The sequence below is a fragment of the Rattus rattus genome, chromosome 4, assembly GCF_011064425.1.
Source record: "Rattus rattus isolate New Zealand chromosome 4, Rrattus_CSIRO_v1, whole genome shotgun sequence".
NCBI classification, from domain to species: domain Eukaryota; kingdom Metazoa; phylum Chordata; class Mammalia; order Rodentia; family Muridae; genus Rattus; species Rattus rattus.
Window position 1 is genome coordinate 17,736,533 of NC_046157.1, and position 20,167 is coordinate 17,756,699.

At 40.0% G+C, this 20,167-nt stretch overlaps 1 protein-coding gene across 4 annotated transcripts in view; it reads left to right on the forward strand.

Annotated features, from left to right (window-relative positions):
* The window catches only part of Lrch3 (leucine rich repeats and calponin homology domain containing 3), a 102,723-nt gene that overhangs the window by 20,083 nt on the left and 62,473 nt on the right, over positions 1–20,167 (forward strand). For all 4 annotated transcript variants that reach the window (XM_032900124.1, XM_032900125.1, XM_032900126.1 and 1 more), the window contains exons 2-3: positions 16,848–16,992; positions 18,667–18,793. In XM_032900124.1, coding sequence (XP_032756015.1) covers positions 16,848–16,992; positions 18,667–18,793 — 272 coding nt within the window. The remainder of the gene's footprint in view (positions 1–16,847; positions 16,993–18,666; positions 18,794–20,167) is intronic.

Consider the following 20,167-nt stretch of genomic DNA (forward strand, 5'->3'; position numbering starts at 1 on the left):
GGCAGAAATGAGTACACTGTCAGTTGAGCAAACCTAATAGCTGCCTTTCTGGAGACATTTGTGCTAAGAGCAGTATGCACTGCCCAAATGAGAGGTTTGGAATGTGTCCCTTGATTCCCGTTTTCTTTGTGCCTTAAGCCCTTGCCCTCAGAGAATAGCTAGAAGTCTGAACTCTATGGACAACTGAATGAGGTCAAGCTGACCTCTGTTGACATAGAGAACCTAAGTGTTCATTGAAAGTACTGGGATCGAGTAGTCGAGTAGTTCATGTGACTACTTTACCACATAAGTAGTTCCTGTCTATCAGATGTTACCATATTAATGTTCTGCTATCTTTTAGGAGAATGAATAGGAGAATAGGGTAAAAGAGAGTCATTTGATCTGACAGGAAGATATAGTGATCTCAGGCACCTTCAATATGAAAAGCAGACACTAATCTGTAAAAAAAAATGTTGCTTCAAGCAACTCAGGAGTGGTCAAAAGTGGTGATTGCATCAAAGGGCAAAATTGAAAAGGGAAAGAAGGGGTTGGGGATTTAGCTCAGTGGAAGAACGCTTAAGGCCCTGGGTTTGGTCCCCAGCTCCAAAAAAAAGAAAAGAAAAGAAAAAAAAAAAGAAAGAAAGAAAAGGGAAAGAAAACAGACAAAATTACAGAGTTCTCTGAGACTAAATAACAACTTCTTAAGCTAAATGTTAGAAAACTACTGAAACACGTGTAATTATTTTCCTTTAAAGATTTAAGATGGTAGCTAATGTTTTTTTCTACTTTTTTTTTTGCTGTCTTATTTGAACTAAGCTGTATTATATCAGTCAAAAATATTTCTGTAACTTATAATCTTCATAGTCTCAAACAGAAGTAGAAAATTTAAACAGCCGGCCAGAGAGAAAAGGCTGCCATTTCAGCAGGAACCAGGAGCAAGTGCATTGGGCAGAGCGTTTGCTGTGCACCCTGTTGTCTCTCTTTCTTTCTGTTGCTGGATTAGAATCCCCTACAAAAGCAGCTTGAGGAAGGAAGTCTTTATTTTGACTCACAGTTCTAGGGTACAGTCCATCAAGACAGATGTCATGGTGACGGGTCAGCTGCTCACCGTCGGGAAGACAGTCCAGCTCACTCTCTTTTACGGAGGGGAAGTCTTCGCACATCTGTTAACCTGTGAGTTAGTCCCTCACAGGCATGCCCAGGGGCTTGTCTACCAGGTGATTCTAGGTCCCATCAAATTGAAAATCAGCATTAACTATCGCATCTGACCCACGTGTGAGGACTTACATTCAATTCTTAGGATGAATGTACAAATCTGAGTAAAGTGGTTCAAGCTGTGATCTCATGGAAGTGCTGGGAAGGCCCAGACCAGAATAACCCTGGAGCTTAATGGCCTCCAGCCTAGCCACCTAGGTCAACATGAGCCCCAGGTCCTTGTGAGAAACCCTATCTTAAAAAAAAAAAAAAAAAAAAAAAAGGGTTGGAGGCTAGAGAGATGGCTCAACAGTTTGAGGAGTGCTTGCTGCTCTCAAGGAAGACCTGAGTTCTTTGGGCTCCAAGCTTATCCTCAGAAAGTCATAAACAGTTAAAAATAGGCCTACAGCTCCCTATGGAGGTGCAGCCTGTAGTCTCAGGAACAAGCGGCAGGAGGGTCAGAAGTTCAGGGTCATCCTGTGCTACTCAGTGTGGGCTGAGTGGGTCAGGAAGGATTGCAGTCTTGTGAGGCAGACACTGATAAAGGTCCACACTCCGTAAGCAACCTGTAAACAAAAGATCAGCAGTATTCAAAAGTTAAGATTAGAGAATGACCTTGAACTTTGGAACCCGGCTTATTGTTGCATCTTTCTTTTTAAACAATTTTAAAACCACAGGTTTGTTTTTTTTTTTTAATGTATAGTAGTTTAAAATCACCAGGTGTAGTGGCATATGCCTTTAATCTACACTCTTCAAGTTCAAAACCAGCCCAGTCTACGTAGTAAGTTGCAGGCCAGCCAGGGAAACATAGAAAGACCATGTCTCAAAGGCAAACAAACAAACAAACAAAAAACTAAATTAAAATAACACTATAGGTTGGGGATTTAGTTCAGTGGTAGAGCGCTTGCCTAGCAAGCGCAAGGCCCTGGGTTCGGTCCCCAGTTCTGAAAAAAAGAAAAAAAATTAAAAAAAATAAAAATAAAATAACACTATAGTAGAACGACTTTATATAGTTTTAAACAGAAGAAAACCAGGAAAAATTCAAGTTACGAAACATCTCTCCCAGGAGTAGGGAGGATGATTATAATAAAAATTAATTGTATGCTAGTATGAAAAACTTCAAGAATTAATAAAATATTATATTTGAAGACCCTTCCCTCAAAACAAGTTTTTAAAAAATCACTTTTTCTAAGTGGGGCCATGTGACAAGTACACTTATTACTAGTCATGTCTGATTCTTACTGCACGGTTAGTGAAATAAAAAGGGAAGCCCAGCTTTTCTGTTCACTAGCTTAAATGATTAGCATGTTGCAGTCTTTGGAAGGCAGGAGTGGTTCTTGCTACTTTAGTATACAGGAAGATGAACCCACGTACCTACTATGAAATAACTGTGAGTTAAAAAGAGAAAAAAATACCTTTATAGCTTTTTCATGACCCGTGAGTCCTTTTTTTTTTTTTTTTTCGGATCTGGGGACTGAACCCAGTGCCTTGCGCTTGCTAGGCAAGCGCTCTACCACTGAGCTAAATCCCCAACCCCCCGTGAGTCCTTTTATCTGTGTCCCATCCTCTCTCTTCACCTAATAGAGCTCTCTCTGAGTTGTACCCACACTTTCACCTCTTTACCCATAGCCAGTATAGGCAGTGTTGCATACAAGGGAGAATGTGCGGTGTTTTTCTTTCTGGGTTTGAGCCACCTGACTTAATACAGTCCCAGGGCCACCTGTTTCCTGGCAATTTCATGATACTGTTTTCTTCACAGCTGAATAACATTGCATCTTATATGTATGTCACATTCGCATTACCATTCATCTCCTGATGGATAGGTAGGCTGCTTCCGTTCTTTGTTGTTGTGAATCAGCAGTGAACATGGGTGTGCAAATATCTCTGCGGTAGGATATAGGGGTTTGGGTCAGTGCAAGTAGTAGTATATCTGATCATACGGTGGGTCTCTTCTTAATTTCAAATATTTCTTAAGAAACAGGTCACACGGCATATATTTCTGGTCCCTATGAATTGTACGCAGCCCCTCTGGCTCAGTGCTGCAGCTTGTACGCCTCTCAGACAGTCTGGCTAGACAGCCTTCGTAGCGCTCCTGCTTCTTCTGGCCAGTTCTAAAGCTGATATTGTAGGTTTTTATATACCAGACTTCTGTCTTGAGTATCAATTTCTGGTTTGCTTTTCTATTACTGTTAAAGAAAACACTTCAAAACTTAGTGGCATAATGCAACAGTTAACTTAATTCTGTAGCTTCCTGTAGGATTATTAGCTTGACCCCTCTCTGTCTACACAAGTGTACCTTGCCGTAAGTTTGTTGTGCGGGTAAGAAAATAGCTAGTTCCAGAACCAGAGTAAGGAAGTTTTGAGGTCATCCTGGAATATCTTGTGCCAGAATGTTAGCAAATCTGAGCATCAAAATAAACAAGGCTTACATAGGTAGGTAATACAGACGAGTTAAATGAGAAGCCCTACAGCCATGAAGACAATAAGCTAACAGATAGACTGCTTGGGTGCTTTTAAATAGGAGAAGGGATTCCATAAATTAAAAACATTTTAGCTGGGTATGTTGGCTCATGTCTGCAGCCTCAGCAGTGGGGAAGCAGAGAGGTCTCTGTGAGTTCAGGGCCGGCCAGGGCTACATAGTAAGACTTTGTCTCAAAACTAAACCGTTTGTATTTTAGAAGGCCCAAAGTCATATGGACAAATATTCCTGAAGAATCATCTCACGATTATAACCCATCTCAGCCTCTGTATATTATTACATCTTTTGGGTTTATCTTTTCACTTGTTGGCACATGTGTTCATTCTATTATGTATTTTTATTTTTTCTTTAAACTTATTTAGCTGAGGAATAAAAGCAATTTACATACTTGGGAGATACTATGTGATATTTTAATATTACTTGTATAATGTTTAGCTTAGGGTAAAATTAGCTATTACCTTAAGCATCTTTGTGTTAAGAAATTCCAGTTCCTTTCTTGTCTTTTTGAGCAGTCCTGCACATTACGGCAGCTACCCTAATCTGCAGTAACACCCCAGAACATCGTCTTCCTGTCTAGCTTGTACCTACTGAGCACCCTCTCTCCACCTCTCCTATTCCCCTCCACCCCTCAGCCTCTGGAACCACCATTCTACTCTGAGCTTCTATGAGAAAAAGCGTTCTATCTCTGCTGGGAGTAAAATCATGCAGTGTTTGCCCTTATATGTGACTTCACTTGACATGTTTAATTATTATCTCCATATTGTTGATGAGTGATAAGAGCCCATCTTCTTCATAGCTGAATAGCACTGTGGTTGTATATGTACCAGATGTTCTTACACATTGATTAGCTGATGAACATATAGGTTGTTTTGGATTTTCCTTGTTCCTAGTTTTTGTTTGCTGTCGTGAACACTGCTGCAATAAAGTTGGGGATGCAGATGTTGGATTTGATGGGAATACAGAAGGTAGATTTGATATGTTTTACCTTGAGGCTTGTTTCTATCTATCTATCTATCTATCTATCTATCTATCCATCCACCCACCCACCCATCCATCCATCCATCCACCCACCCACCCATCCATCCATCCATCCATCCACCCATCCATCCACCCATCCATCCATCCCCACCCATCCCACCCACCCATCCATCCATCCCGCCCCCATCCATCCACCCACCCATCCACCCATCCACCCACCCATCCATCCATCCATCCATCCATCCATCCATCCATCCATCCATCATCTCTTCTTCCCTTTCTTCTTACAAAGTCTAGTCTCATGGGCTCTTCCTACCTCAGCCTCCTAAGAAAATCTTATTTTCTATCTAGATTACACAGTATTTCTTCAAAAAACAAAAAAGGCAAAGTTTTATCTTGGTCCCTTTCAGTATTTCAGTTAGTTATGTTGTAGCCTTGTATAGACCGAGGTTTTGTTTTTTTTTTTTTGTTTTTTTTTTTTGAGTCCACAATTTAAATTTGTTTTTAAAATTATTATTTATTTATTTATTTTTTTTTTTCGGAGCTGGGGACCGAACCCAGGGCCTTGCGCTCCCTAGGCAAGGGCTCTACCACTGAGCTAAATCCCCAACCCCTATTATTTATTTTTGATGTATGGATATTTCACCTGCATGTGCATGCAGTGCCCCGGGAAACCAAGAAGGGACATCAGATCCCTTAGATTGGAGTTATAGGCAGTTGTGTGCTACCGTGAGGGCACTGGGAATTGAACCCAAGGCCCTAGAAGAACAGCCAGAGCCCTTAACTGCCGAGCCTTCTCTTCAGCTCCAGACAATTTTTGTTTCAAACATTCACTGCGGCTTTTATTTATTTATTTATTTGGTTATCATTTTTGTTTTTAGTGGTTTAGTTTTGTTTTTTTTCCAAGACAGTTTCTCTGTGTAGTCTTGGCTGTCTAGGAACTGTCTCTGTAGACTTGGCTGACTTTGCCTCTGCCTCCCTATTGCTGAGATTAAAGGTCTGCACCAACACCGCAGGGCGCCTCATTGTTTTCTGATTGAATACCTGTAATACTCTTCATGACAAGTATAAAGTATACAGAGCTGAACCATACAGTTTTCCCTCAAAACACACCTACTGTTTACTGTGTGGCTCAGTAACTGCAGGAAATAATAGTGTGTGTTTCAGAATAACTAACAAGGTCAACTTCAGTTACTCCACCATGAAAAAGATAGGTAAGCAAGACAGTGCATATGTTAATGAGCTCAACAGTCATCCATATACATAGGTTATACACTTCATATCAAAACACACTGTGCCCCATAAATCGATGCAGTTGTAATCTGTCAATCAAAAATAATATTACTAATGGAAACTTGATGTATGAATCTGAAATGATCATTCTTATACTCTTAAGACTTTTAAAAACACTATTTTTAGGGTTTTTTTTCATTTAATATATTTTAAAGCAAAATGAATACTTTTGAAATGAGTTTAATGTTGAAGATGTGGTTTTGTAAAGAAGGTAATCAGGATTTTAAATGTGAAAGTGATTACTTAAAGCTTTTTCCACTGAAATATTTCTTTTTTTAATGTTCTAATTGAAATAGAATTCATCGCTTCCCTTTCCTCCTTCTAGCCCCTCCCAACTACTGCCCCTCAAACCTCTTCCATGCCCTCCTCCAATCTCAAGTTGTTGGACTCTTTTTCTTTTATATTTTTTGGGGTGTGTGTGTGTGTGTGTGTGTGTGTGTGTGTGTGTGTGTATGGTCAGGGTTGCCTACTCTGCACTAGACAACCAGTCAGCGACTCATTCCTATGAGAGGTAAATTCTTCTAGCACTCATTTGCACCCTGTCGCTCTTTGTCTCTGGGTAGGACCCCAAAAGAATCCCTTCCATGTGAGTTTACTTATCGATACCATTGTTCTGCTCTTGTTTATGCAGCCATTTCTAGGAGAGACTGATGTTCCCTGAGCCATAGATGCAGGAGCTGTGGTAAAGATGTTATCTGTCAGTTGTGACAGGCTCACCATGAGTGTGTCTAGTGGTTTTTCTGTCTCCTTTTCCCAGCTTTCTTTAGTTGCTGTATTGGGATTTTATTGATATGACCAAAGCAACTCTTACAAAGAAAATCATTTAATTGGGGCTGGCTTACAGTTTCAGAGGTTCAGCCCACTATCATCATGGTAGGAAGCATGGCATTATGCAGACAGACTTGGTGCTGGAGGAGCCAAGTTCTACAACTTGATCTAAAGGCAGCCATGAGACTTGTCTTCCTCAGGCAGCCAGGAGGAAGGTCTCTCAATGACACGTCCTCTAACAAAGCCACACCCCTGATAGTGCCACTTCCCATTGGCCAAGCATATTCAAACCACCACAATTGCCTCTAGCTTTTTGTAGGGTTGAGACCTCTTGAGGCTTCCCTGTCCATGTTAGCATATCTATCAGTGTTGTTCTTGTTCAGGTAGCCATGTTATTAAGACTGTATGGGTGTAGCTTCTGCCATTCCTAGGAGACACAACCTCACAGTAAACTTCCTGGTCCTTGGTCAATCTTCCTGTCCCCTCTTCCACGGTTGTCCCCGAGCCTTAGAAACAGGAGTTGGCTTATAGATTTGGGTTCCACAATTTAGTATTTTGATTAGCTGTGGTTTTCTGTAAGGATCTTTATCTGTTCCCTGATTTAAAAAAAGGGGGGGGGGCTACACTTTTCCAGCTAGATCCTGGAGAGGAATAGAACTATTTCTTTTAATTAATTGAGAGTTTCATCTTTTCCTATTCCAAAAATGTTCTTGTATTTATATCAGGCCTAAATAGGCCATTTTCTGCCTTGCTCGGCTGAATAAAATATCCAAAGGCTGTGCCAAAAATTGGTGTAGTCGTTGGCTTATGCACTATTATTAGACAAAAAATGGCATTTAGAAGACCAATACTCAGGATGTGAAACACAGAGGTAACTTAATAGCTTAATTGCAAAGTTGTTTATGATCCAGATGGTGGCTTTTATAGTACTTGGCAGTCTGGAAATCAGCAGATGATTGGTTATTTTGGCAGCGAGATGAACCCTCAGAGGCCTGTGTCGTCGTATTGCGTATGTGTGTAAAGTCAAGGAGCTTGCTCTAGCCACACAAGGATACAGTAGCCTCTCCTTCACTGAACTTTGCTGAAGGATAGGAAAAATATCATAACATTTTAATGTAGGTCTTTTTATTTTATGTTTTTTTTCCTTTTGTAAAAGCAAAAATAATGAATATATTATTAGTTCTTAGGGGTGACCAATGATTAAAAAATGATGGTCTGTGATTTAGGGAAGGCTTGGTATTTCTTTTCTTTTTCTTTCTTTTTTTTTCTTTTGATATATCAAACATGGGAAACTGACTTAATGCTTTCATCTTTGTGTTTTATTCTATATGAAAAATTCTCCATGAGTCATTTAGCTTGACTCAGAATAGGCACAAGAAGCAGTAATAGAGGAGAGGAGATTAATGACTTCAACATGCGTTTGGACCAAGAAACTGACATTTGCTGGTAGGATTAGGTTTCCAGAATGGTTTCAGAATTCTGACTAAAGTAACCACAGAAATAAAAGCATCATGAATGCCAGGTGGTGGTGCTGCACACATTTAATCCCAGCACTCAGACGACAGAGGCAGGTGAATCTCTGAGCTTAATGCCAGCCTGGTCTACAAAGCTAGTTCCAGGACAGCCAGGGCTACACAGAGCTGTTTCTAGGGAAGAAAAAAGAAAGAAAGAAAGAAAGAAAGAAAGAAAGAAAGAAAGAAAGAAAGAAAGAAAGAAAGAAAGAAAGAAAGAAAGAAGAAAGAAAGAAAAGAAAGAAAGAAAGAAAGAAAGAGAGAAAGAGAGAAAAGAAAGAAAGAAAGAGAGAAAGAAAAAATGAACCATGCTTTAAGACAGGAACTATTGGAAATACAACACATTAGCAAATATATAATGTTTAGCAGTGTTTCTGTGTAAAACTAGTCCTCAGTAATTAAGAGATGGGCATGTTTTGTGCCTGTAACCCCTGCATTCAGGAATCTGAGGCAGGGGCATCTGAGGTTCCTGGCCAGCCTGAGCAAAACTAGAAAACAGTAGTAAAAGAGTGTAATATTCCCTCTCTGCTAGCAACTGATAGAAAAATCTAATAAAACCTAGTAAGTCTAATAAAAAATGATGGCAAGTATTGAGTGAATATTATCAAATAAGTAAACATAACATATAGACTTAACTGGAACATGATGTCTGGTGTAGAAGTCTTTTTAGACTCATGAAATATTTATATGAATGATCACTTGCTGAATCATAGGGAAATCTGAGCAAAAAACAAAGGATTAAAATCAGATATATTTTATTACAGCTAGAAATCACTAACAAAAATATGAGTAGAATGTCCTTATATGTTTGGCAATTAAGCAATATTTTTAATAGAATGAGTCAAATAATAATGAAAATTATAAGATATCAATATCTTTAATAACCTAATAAAGCTTATACTATATTATTAAGGGTTTATGAAATAACAACAGCAGTGAAGAAAAGTTATAGTTTTAGGGGGCTTTTTTCCCTCTTTTTCTTAAAGATGGGGTCTTACTTTGAGGCCCTGTCTAGTCCATTGGCCTGGAACTCATAGAGACCCACCTGCCTAAGCCTTCTGAGAGATTAAAGCTGGTTTTTGTTGTTGTTAAGGTAGGTAAGTGTCTTACTATGTAACCACAGCTGGCCTGGAACTTACCCTGCTTTTACCTAAGATTGAAGCCATGTGCTGTTATGTCTGATGAATGTATAGCTTTAAATGCGTATATTTGAAAAATAAGTAAAATTTAGTGGGCTAAAATTTGAAGAAAAAAAACCAAACCCCAGCATGATTCCTCCTGATAGAAGAGAGGTGATAAAGATGAGAAAGGAACAGAGTAGAAACCGCATACATGTGGTGAACAGACTAACCAAGCGAAAGTCAACGGTGTGGAGGGGCTGTGGCTGAGGGACAGTGCTTCTCTAGAATACACAAGCTCTACACCCAACCTTAGCACTGAAGAAAGGCAAAGACAATGCCAGTGATGTTGTAAACTTAGGATGCTCTCCTCAAGAAAGAAGGTATAAATAACCAAAGCAAAAGAATATAGTAGGGGAGGTCCCTATAGATACTATAAAAGTTTGTAAACACAGGATATTATGAATAGCTTTATGCTAATAAAAATAGCAGACAGCTAGGCCAGCATGATGATAAAAATGCTTGTGGTCAACTGGGCAGTGGTGGCGCAGGCCTTTAATCCCAGCACTCTGTGAGGCAGAGGCAGGTGGATCTCTGTGGGTTCCAGGCCAGCCTGGTCTACAGTGTGAGTTCCAGGACAGCTAGGGCTACACAGAGAAATTATATATTGAAAAACCAAAAACCAAGCCAATCAACCAACCAACCAAACAAAAAACCTCTGTGGTCTCAGTGTTTATGAGGCTGAGGAGAGAGGATTGAGCTTACAAATTAAGATCAGCCTGGACCACAAAATAAGATCTCATTCTAATGAAAATAAAAATAGAAAACAAGACAAAACCAGCAAACTCCTAGAACATAATTTAAAACCGATTCAAGAAAATATAAATGATCTTAAAATATTAAAAGAAGTCCAGTAGAGTAATTCTTCAAGGAAGACTCTAAGCTTAAATGAATGGCTTTACCAGCAATTCTAACAAGCTTTAATAATAACAATAATAATTTGAAACCTACATAGCCCTTTCAGTCAGTAGAAGAGGAGGGAATGCTCCCAGTCCAAGTTGAGGAGGGTAGTACAATTTTGCTGTCAGTACTAACAGTCATTCACAATGACTAAGTAAGAACTTGCACTGTGCTCTAGCAAGCTGAACAGGGTAAGGGATACACGGCAGAAGCAGAGAGCCTGGGTGAGGCGTAGTGTCAGAGAGCCCTGGGCTTGTGTTAGTCACTTCCTCCCTGCTGCAGCACAGTGCAGCTGACCGTGGGGCGTCACCACAATCCAGAACCAGGAAGCCGGGTTGATAATGCTGGCACTCTGCTCCTCTCACCTGCTTGTCCTGTCTGAGACCTCCACACTCCCTTCTGTTCAACCTTTTTGGGAGGACCCTCGTAGAGAACCCAGAGGTGCTCTTTGGTAGCTAAATCTAACGGAGTTGACAGTGATGGCAGCCATCACTTTGCTTCAAACATCACACTTTGTTATAAAATCTCTTAGAAATTAGAAAACTGCTCTCATCTACTTTAATAGAACGAAGGATTTATGAGGATATGGCATATTAAAAAGTAAAAACTGAGAATCCCTCCCTTGGGTTTCCTTCTATTCTCAGTAGTTCTTTCTCACATTTTCTTATTTTTTTTTCAGAGCTGGGGACTGAACCCAGGGCCTTGCGCTTCCTAGGCAAGCGCTCTACCACTGAGCTAAATCCCCAGCCCTCACATTTTCTTAATGAACCTATCTTTGCAAAAAAAAAATAAATAAAAAAAGGAAAAGGAAAATTCCATATTACTGTAATAAAATATAAAAGTCATAAGATTATCTCAATACAGGAAGAAAACTTATTAGTAAAATTAATACCTATTACCAATAAAAAGTCTTAGCAAACTTAGGTTTTCTTAATTTCATACAGTCAACAAAGAAAACGGTTGAAATTAGTAACAAAAGAGATAATTCTTTTATTCAACATTATACTTGATGTTCTAACAAACAGGGTGAGGAAATTGCGTGAATACATGAAAAGCACAGAGGAAGAAACAAAGGCTCCATTATTCAGAGAGCCATGTAAACAGTCTGAAAGGATCAGCAGACAAGTTGTTTGAACTAAAAATTTACCAAGGCTGTCAGATACAAAATCAAAATAGGACAGTTATTTTACTTCTCCATGTGAGTAACAAGTGGTTACGAGTATGTCACTCATGAAGTAATAGAATCTGGGAATATGCCGACACTTTTGTAAAGTCTCTGGGACAAATTATGAGGCTTTATTTGAAGTGTTAAAGCTTTTCTTTGCTGAGGAAATGAGTTGCACTTTTAGACCAAAAGGCTCAGTGTTGTAAGGATGTTCTTTCTTCCCACGTTGGTGGAATTGGTGTGATTTTGTGATTTGGATAAGCTCTCAAGAAGTGGTTGGGTTTTTTTGTTTGTTTGTTTTTTGGGTTTTTTTTTTTTTTTTTTTTGTTTGTTTGTTTACGATTTTAAAACACAAAGAATACCTAGGAGCCAGGTGCAGCAGACTCGCCTTCAGCTAACTAGGGAGACAGAGGCAGAGGAGAGGCAGAGGAGAGGCAGGATTTCTTGGATGTTGGTCCTTGCCTTTCACCTTGGTTGATGCAGAACCTCTTTGTTCTTTTCTCCTGCAATGCCAGACCCACAGTTTGAGCAATTCTCTGGTCTTCACTTGTTGTTTCCCTGTAGGAGTGTGGGATTATAGATGCTCATTCTCTGCATCCAGCTTTATGGGAGTTTGGGCGGTTTGTACTCAAGTCCTCATACTTGCTTACCAAACACTTTTATCTACTAAGTCAAGCCTCTCTTTCTTAGGTTATAATAGTTCAGATTTAATCTTAATTTGGGTTTGATTGCTGTGAAGAGACACCATGACCAAGGCAACTCTTATACAGGGCAACATTTAATTGGGGCTGGATTACAAGTTCAGAGATTCAGTCCGTTATCATCTAGGCAGGGGCATGACAGCACTCAGGCAGGCATGGCACAGGAGGAGCTGAGCGTTCTGCATCTTGATCTGACTGCAGCCAGGAAAAACTCACTCTTCCATACTGTGTGGAGCCTCAAAGCCCACCCCCAGAGTGACACATTCCTCTAACAAGGCCACACCTCCTAAGAGTACCAGTCCTTATGGGTCAAGCATATTCAAACTACCACACCAAATGTGGTCTCCACCTACAATCACAGCACTAGAGATACTAAGGCAGAACGCTGTATTCAAGGTTAGCCTTCATCAGAAAGCAAGACTAACTACAAGTAAATACTCTGCTTCGGAAGCTGTCTCCACTTCTTTTAGCTTGTTGCCTGAAGATTGTTGCATCAAACTTAAATATTGAAGCATTCATTTTGTTTTATTAATTATGTAAATGGGTGTTTTGTCTGTATATATGTCTGTGTGTTGTGTGAGTGCATGGTGCTCTCCAAGACAAGAAGAGGGAGTCAGATCCCCTGGGACTGGAGTTACAGATGGTTGTGAGCCGTCGTGTAGGTACTGAGAATTAAAACCAAGTCTTCTGTAAGAATAGCCAGTGTTCTTAACTGCCGAGACACCCTCCAGCCCCATATTGAAACATTTTATAATTAACATTAGTAATTCCTTTTATTCTTCTAGCTTTTAAAATGGAATTAAATTATAGTTGATAAAATAATTATTGTTGTACTATGTGCTAAAGACATTCACAATGTGATTATATGCAAAGGGTTTATCCTTAAATACATCAAATTATGAATAATTTTATATTGTAATTCTTTGGGAGGAAGAGAGTATATTTACTCTCCTCAAGATGATTCTTATGTGAAACTTGTTTTTATACAATTGCATTTTACACTCACAGACAGTGCGTGCACTTAGGAGGTGCTTTGGCAAGATGCTGGTCTCTTTCTTAAATTACAACCTCGTGGTAGGCAAGCAGCAGACTTCCTTATGGAGCATGGGGTTCTTTGGTATAGTGGCCCTGAGAAATGAGATAATCAGAGGCCTTTGGATGGTGATCACAACCTTTGAGCTCACAAAAGGAAACCTTTAAACATTGCTTCTACTATTCTAAGGTGAACTGTCACTCAGTGAACCCTTGCAGTGTGGCTTGAGCTGTGAGACTGAGGAGACTCGTCAGTTGATGAAGAAAGAGTCGTCTGCTAAACTGTCTGCCTCCCTACTGTTACTGTCTGCTTACGGCAAAACATCGAGGAGAACGTGAATAAGGAAAGTGGGTGAGGAAGCTGGCTGTAGAAGTAGACTAGGGAAAGACAAACAAACCAAGTAGTCTTGAAAGTCTCAAGGGAACAGAATAGCATGCTTCTAGTCAGAGTATAAAAGAACTTTAAATGAGAGGAAACTGTAATGACTTATAGAGGAGTTTTATGTAAGTCCTCAAATGCATGCCTTAGGAGACCGTGCAGAAGAGTCCACTGAACAGAAGTACACGAGGAAGAGCATGGAGATGGCCCCTGAGGGTACAGGGCCCTTTCTGGTTCAGAAGAAGGATTGAACTTGCTGGAGGGCAGCACGGTGTGAAGCCTCACACCCATAAAACCTATGTGGTCAGAGAGAACCAGCTTTAGCCAGTCGTCCTCTGAGTGTCACACCTGTGCAAGTCATCCCCCACCCCCTCTGAGTCTCTCTCTATACATCTCCTTGTTCCTCCCTCCCTTTCTCTCTGTCATACGCTTTGATGAGAAAGTAGTAAAGAAATATCTAGAAGTTTCTGAGAAAGCAGTGTGCCCACCCCTGCCCAAAATGTCACCTTCTGACTGAAGTTAAAACCGGACACTCGCAGATATGCAGGAAGGCATGGGTGGGTTATCCAAGTCCTCCATCCACAACTTCTCCCAGTCAGGAGTTCTCACCAGGAATTCACACCACAGACTTTTAAGTGTTGTCTTTTTCCTAGAGAACCAGAAGAGAGGAAAACGGTGTCAGGCACACAGATCTGGATGGATATGGGAGGGTGGGGAGGCAGCACCACAGCCCTTGTTCTCTGCATTCCCGAGTGGACAGATGAACAAGAAACCACAGCAAATGCAGTCTTGGGCTCGTTTGTTTGTTTTCGTTAGTAAGAAGCACATTTCTGATTGCCTTTCTTCTTTTCCCACTCCTCTCCTCTTACCTTTTTTTTAAATATAGAAGAAAATGAGTTGAGGGGCAGGCAGGGAGAGTGGGTCGGGATGTCAGAGTCAGAGAGCAAGCAGGCATAGGCATGCTATGGCACACGTGGTGGCCATGGGTAAATTTCAGGAGTTGTTTCTTTCCTTCCACTATGGCATCCAGGGATCGAATTCAGGGTGTTAAGTGTTGAACAAGTGCATTTACTCACCGAGCCATCTCAGCTGGCTCCTCCTCTCCTGTTTTATTATTTTTTTGAGATAGGATCTCTGGATGCAGCCCAAGGCTAACCTCAAACTCAATCTTTCTGTCTTAGACTCCTGCATGCTGGGATTACAGATTCGTGTCCCAATGTTCTGACCTTTTTATAAAACTAGCCACTGAGGTCCAGTGAGGTGGCTCTGCAGGTCAAAGGCCCTGCTGCCCATGCTGGCAACCTGAGTTCAATCCCTAGGACCTACATGGTGGAATGATGTTAGCATTTTGTCTAATCTCTGCCTCACAGTTACCTGGCAACAGCCAGGTACGCCTGAAAAAGGGACTGCTCACCCCTCCTCTCTCCCTTGCTCTCTTGCCTTCTTGCTCCTGCTCTGTCCTCTTCCCCTTCCCCCTCTCTCTCCACATGCCCATGGCCCTCCTCTCCCTCTCCCTCTCTGCTTTTCTCTTCTCTGCTACCCTCTCAACTCCCCTCCCCATGCCCTGAATAAACTCTAGTCTATACTATACTGTCCTGTGCCTGGTCCCTCAAGGGGAAGGGACACCTCAGCATGGGTTCTTGGAGGCACCCCTTCCCCCATACCTGACTATAATACATCCACCAAACATATTCCTTTTCTCCTTATCTTTTTATAAACACAATAATTGATACCTCCAACTTTTCTTCCGGCCTTCACATGGCAGTGTGGTGGGTGAACACACACACACACACACACACACACACACACACACACACACACACACACACACAAATGTAAGCAAAAGCAAAATTAATCTTAAAATCGATAGCCACTCATGCTCTATTCTACATTAATAATTCATTGGGAATTGTAAAATACTGATACCCTGGGTGGTTTTTTTTTAACCTATAAGTAGGCTATTTTCATTTCATCATTTAACTCTTTGGTTAGAATATCTAGGTTACTCAATGATATCTTCATATAGGAAAGGCAAAATAAATGGTTGATTCTTTTTTTTTTTCCGGAGCTGGGGACCTAACCCAGGGCCTTGGCTCGCTAGGCAAGCGCTCCGCTGAGCTAAATCCCCAACCCCATGGTTGATTCTTTTAATCACTTCATAAGCTAATAAATTGGTTCTCTGTCTCTTTGGGGCAATGATTTTAAAATTATGATTGAATATGCATGATGGATTTTATTCACTGAAATTACTTAATTTAAGCTGGAAGGTGATCTTGCACCTTGTTTCGAAAAATGAAAACAAGTTTTTTTTACTCTGTGTGTGTGTGTGTGTGTGTGTGTGAGTGTGTGTGTGTGTGTGTGTGTGTGTGTGTGTGTGTGTGTGTGTGTGTGTGTGTGTGTGTGTGTGTGTGTGTGTGTGTGTGTGTGTGTGTGTGTGTGTGTGTGAGTGTGTGTGTGTGTGCGTGTGTGTGTGTGTGTGTGTGTGTGTGTGTGTGTGCACATGTGCTTACCAGCCTACAGAGACAGAATTACAGGCAGTTTTGATCTGCCCACTGTGAGTTCTGAGAACCAAGCTCTGGTGCTGCTTTAGGAAAGCAGCAAGTATTCCTAACTAGTGAGCCATTTTTCCAGCCCCTCAATTACTATTTTTATTGAGGCTCACGTTGTATCATTGCATTGGGACCAAAAAAGGTTCCTGGGTGTGCTTTAACAGAGGGCTGTAACTTTCCTTAGTAGAGAGTAGGCAGTTGAGTTGCTGAGATGGTTCAGCAGATAAAAGGTACTTGCCACCAGCCCTGACATCCTGATCTCTGGCTTCCTCGGTGGGAGAAACCCACCCTGGAGAGCTGTTCTCACTCCCAGGAACACATCATGGCATTCTCATTCACCCTCCCCACCCTTCTCTCTCATGCTTACATGGCAAGGTGGGTTTATTGTTGTTGTTGTTGTTGTTATTGTTGTTGTTGTTTTTGGAGGGATCCACTTGTGTCTGATGATGTTTGGAACTTAGTTATGCAGCTTTGATAGGATGAGTGTCCAATGTCTTAGAATGTGCATTATTTACAGAGAATAACTAGGTGTGGAAAGTGAAAAGGAAGCATTTCCTAGCAGCAGTTTAAAGGTGTATGTTTAATGGAATACTCCGGCTGGTTAATAAGTGTTTTGATGCTTATATTGAACCAGTTTCTAAAATAGGAATTCTGGAGAAATCAAGTAATTATGAAGTATGCTAACTAATTCAGTAAAACATGTTTCAAAGAATGGTTTTAAGCTTTTATATTTTCTTTCAGACCTGTCACGAAATCGCCTCTCTGAAATTCCTATGGAAGCATGTCACTTTGTTTCTCTGGAAAGTCTTAACCTATACCAGAATTGTATTCGGTATATCCCAGAGGCTGTTCTAAACCTACAAGCTCTGACATTTCTAAATATTAGGTAAGAATGCTATTCTTTTGAAAAAGTGGTTTCATATTACCTTTAATTTTCTCCTCTCAGTCACTGAAATGTTTGCAGTTACTTCTCTGTTCCACCAGCAGTTTCTGATATGTTCTTAGAATGTAGTAATGTTTCTCCCATGTTTCTCATTTCTCTATTTTTAGCTTTGCATAATTAACAAACTCTACTAGCTGTTAGTCTGATAGGCCTGTAGAAGTCTTGCAGCTGTGGTTCTCCAGTTACATTTTCACGTAAACTTTATCAAGTGAATACTAGATAAGATGGACTGGGATGCAGCTTAGCTGCAGGAACATTAGCCTGGTGTGCACAGGCACTGGGTTCAGTCCCCAGCCACACACACACACACCACACACAGACACACACACCACACACACTACTCACACATACACACCACGCACGCACACGCACACCATTGTTATTTTTATTGTGTACGTGCATGGTGTGTTTGGCTGTGCGCTGTAGTGCATATACAGAGGCAGAGGGCAACCTTGTAGAATCATTTCTCTACTTCCACTTTTATGTGAATTCTAGGGATTGAATTCAGGTTGCCATATTTATGTGGGAAGTACCTTTACCCACTGAGCCATCTCATTGGACCATGGGAATATTTTGGTGCCCAGTTTAGATACCTTAAAAACAAGATCCATCCCTGAGGCCAGTGAGATGACTCCATCATTAAAAGCGTATGCTGCCTTTCCAGGGAACTGGATTGAGTTCAGTTCCTACCATCCTTGTCAGACAGCCCACAACTGCCTGTAATTGCAGCTCCAGGGGAATTTGATGCTCTCTTCTGGCTGCTTTGGGTACTGCACTCATGCACATAAACCCACTCTGACACACACATATACACTTAATTAAAAATAAAAATAAAATCTTAAATAAAATTCACTCCTTTTAGATATTTAGTTCTAGCAGTTCTTAAAATCTCATTAAAAATAACACTAGAACTATTTTTCTTAATAAACGTATAGTAGATTATTATTAGATTAAAATTTTTTAAAGATCTATGAAATATGTTAACCAACAAAAAAGATCTTGAAAATAGGGAAACACATGGCCCTAAAAGAATTACTCTGGAGTTAAATTTACATGGAAAGGCTGGAGAGATGGCCCAGTGGTTAAGAGCACTGACTCCTCTTTCAGAGTCCCTTAGTTCAATTCCCAGCAACCACATGGTGGCTCACAACCACCTATAATGAGATCTGAGGTCCTCTTCTGGTGTGTCTGAGGACAGCTACAGTGTACTCATATACATAAAATAAATTTAAAAATTTACATATTAAACTTTAATTTCTTTCTATTCTAAAAGAAATATGCTTAATATTTTATATATCTATTATATTTTCATGTTTTTTTTTAATAAACAAAGATTCTTGCTATCTGTCTAAATTTGGTCAGCAGGGAATTGATTAAACTGACAGAACTCAAATCTAGTATCCTGTTTATTCTTTTTTTTTTTTTTTTTGGTTCTTTTTTTCGGAGCTGGGGACCGAACCCAGGGCCTTGCGCTTCCTAGGCAAGTGCTCTACCACTGAGCTAAATCCCCAACCCCCTGTTTATTCTTTTTAAGACTTAGTTTTGCATCCAAAATAACAAAGGTGAAGATTTTCCTTCAATGGTACCTGACTGCTCTTTCTCTACTTACTCACTTAGTCGGAACCAACTGTCAACATTGCCAGTCCACTTGTGTAACTTACCACTGAAGGTCTTAATCGCTAGCAATAACAAATTGGTCTCCCTTCCTGAAGAAATTGGACAGCTCAGACATTTGACGGAACTTGTAAGTTAACATTTTATTTTTTGATTATACAACATGTCCGTAGTCTTCTATATGATAAAAATTGAATATTAAAATTGCTTTTAAAGTAATTTATAGCGTTGGCTTGACAATTTAATCAAGCAAGACTTCAGTGTACAAGTCTTAATATTGCCACACAAAATGGGGAAATGCCATTGGTTATTTTCAATCCAGCATTAAGTGATTTCTGTATTACTAAACTTTTGAGACATAAGTTAATAATGTAGTTGAGTTTTCAAATTAAAATTTTTCTATCAATATTTTTATGATTTCTACTAAAGTTATTCTGATTTTGTGTGTGTGTTTGACCTCTGGAATATGTAGCCAACTGTCATTGGCTATTACATATTTTCTAGGATTCTGTTAGACTTCATGTACTATTATCTGTGAATATACAAGAAAGCGTCTCTTTTTTGTTTGTTTATTTTCTTCAAGGCAGGATTGTTCAGTGTAGCTTTTGCTGTTCTGGAACTTGGCTCTGGAGACCACGCTGGCTTTGAACTCATAGAGATCTGCTTTCCTCTGCCTCCCAGGTGCTGGCTTAAAAGCCCCACCACTGCCAGGCCCAGGAACCCGTCTCCTAGCTGTTTATGTTTTGTGTTTGTGTAGGATTCAGACCATTTATTCCCCACAGTTCTATTATGAGCTGGACTACTAGTGTGTGCATTTCATAGCTAAGGAACTAGTGCTCAGATGACATAATGTGCCAGGCCATGTCTCCATAGGATTGGAGCTAAAGCCTGTTTCCTATTACTTGAAACGATCAAATGTAACTTTGTCCAGTGAGATTTAGAAATACTGTCTTTTTGGTGTGGTTTATTAATATAGATGATTGTAAACAAAAAAAGTAAGGTATAAATGTAGCTGGACAAATTAGATTACTTTGGTAGGAGGACTTTAAATATAGCAGCTTATATGTTAAAAATTCACAGACATTAAAATCTACAGTTGGGATTTTAGACTACTGTTTTTATGATTGCTAGTCTTGGAAATAAATGTATGTTTAGGGGGTATATTTTAGAACTTGGCTTGTTTGCATGAAGTAGGTATAACTTATGCTTTAAGTTCTTTTGTTTATTTTTTTCCATTTTATTATATTTTATTTAAAATTTTTCATCATATAGTTTGATCATATTCTTATTTTATTTTTTGTAAAAGGTCATTTTATAGCCTGCAGTACCCTTGAACTCAGTCTCCGTGCCTAAATTTCCCGAATTTGTGTCATCAAATCACTTAAGTTTTTTAACTACTTATGCAGTCCCAATTCTTAGCAGAAAGTCACATGTTTGAGGTGCTGCTGTTAGTCTTGAGAAGGTGTTGGTTGATGCCCTCAGTTACTCAGGGAACTTCTGACAG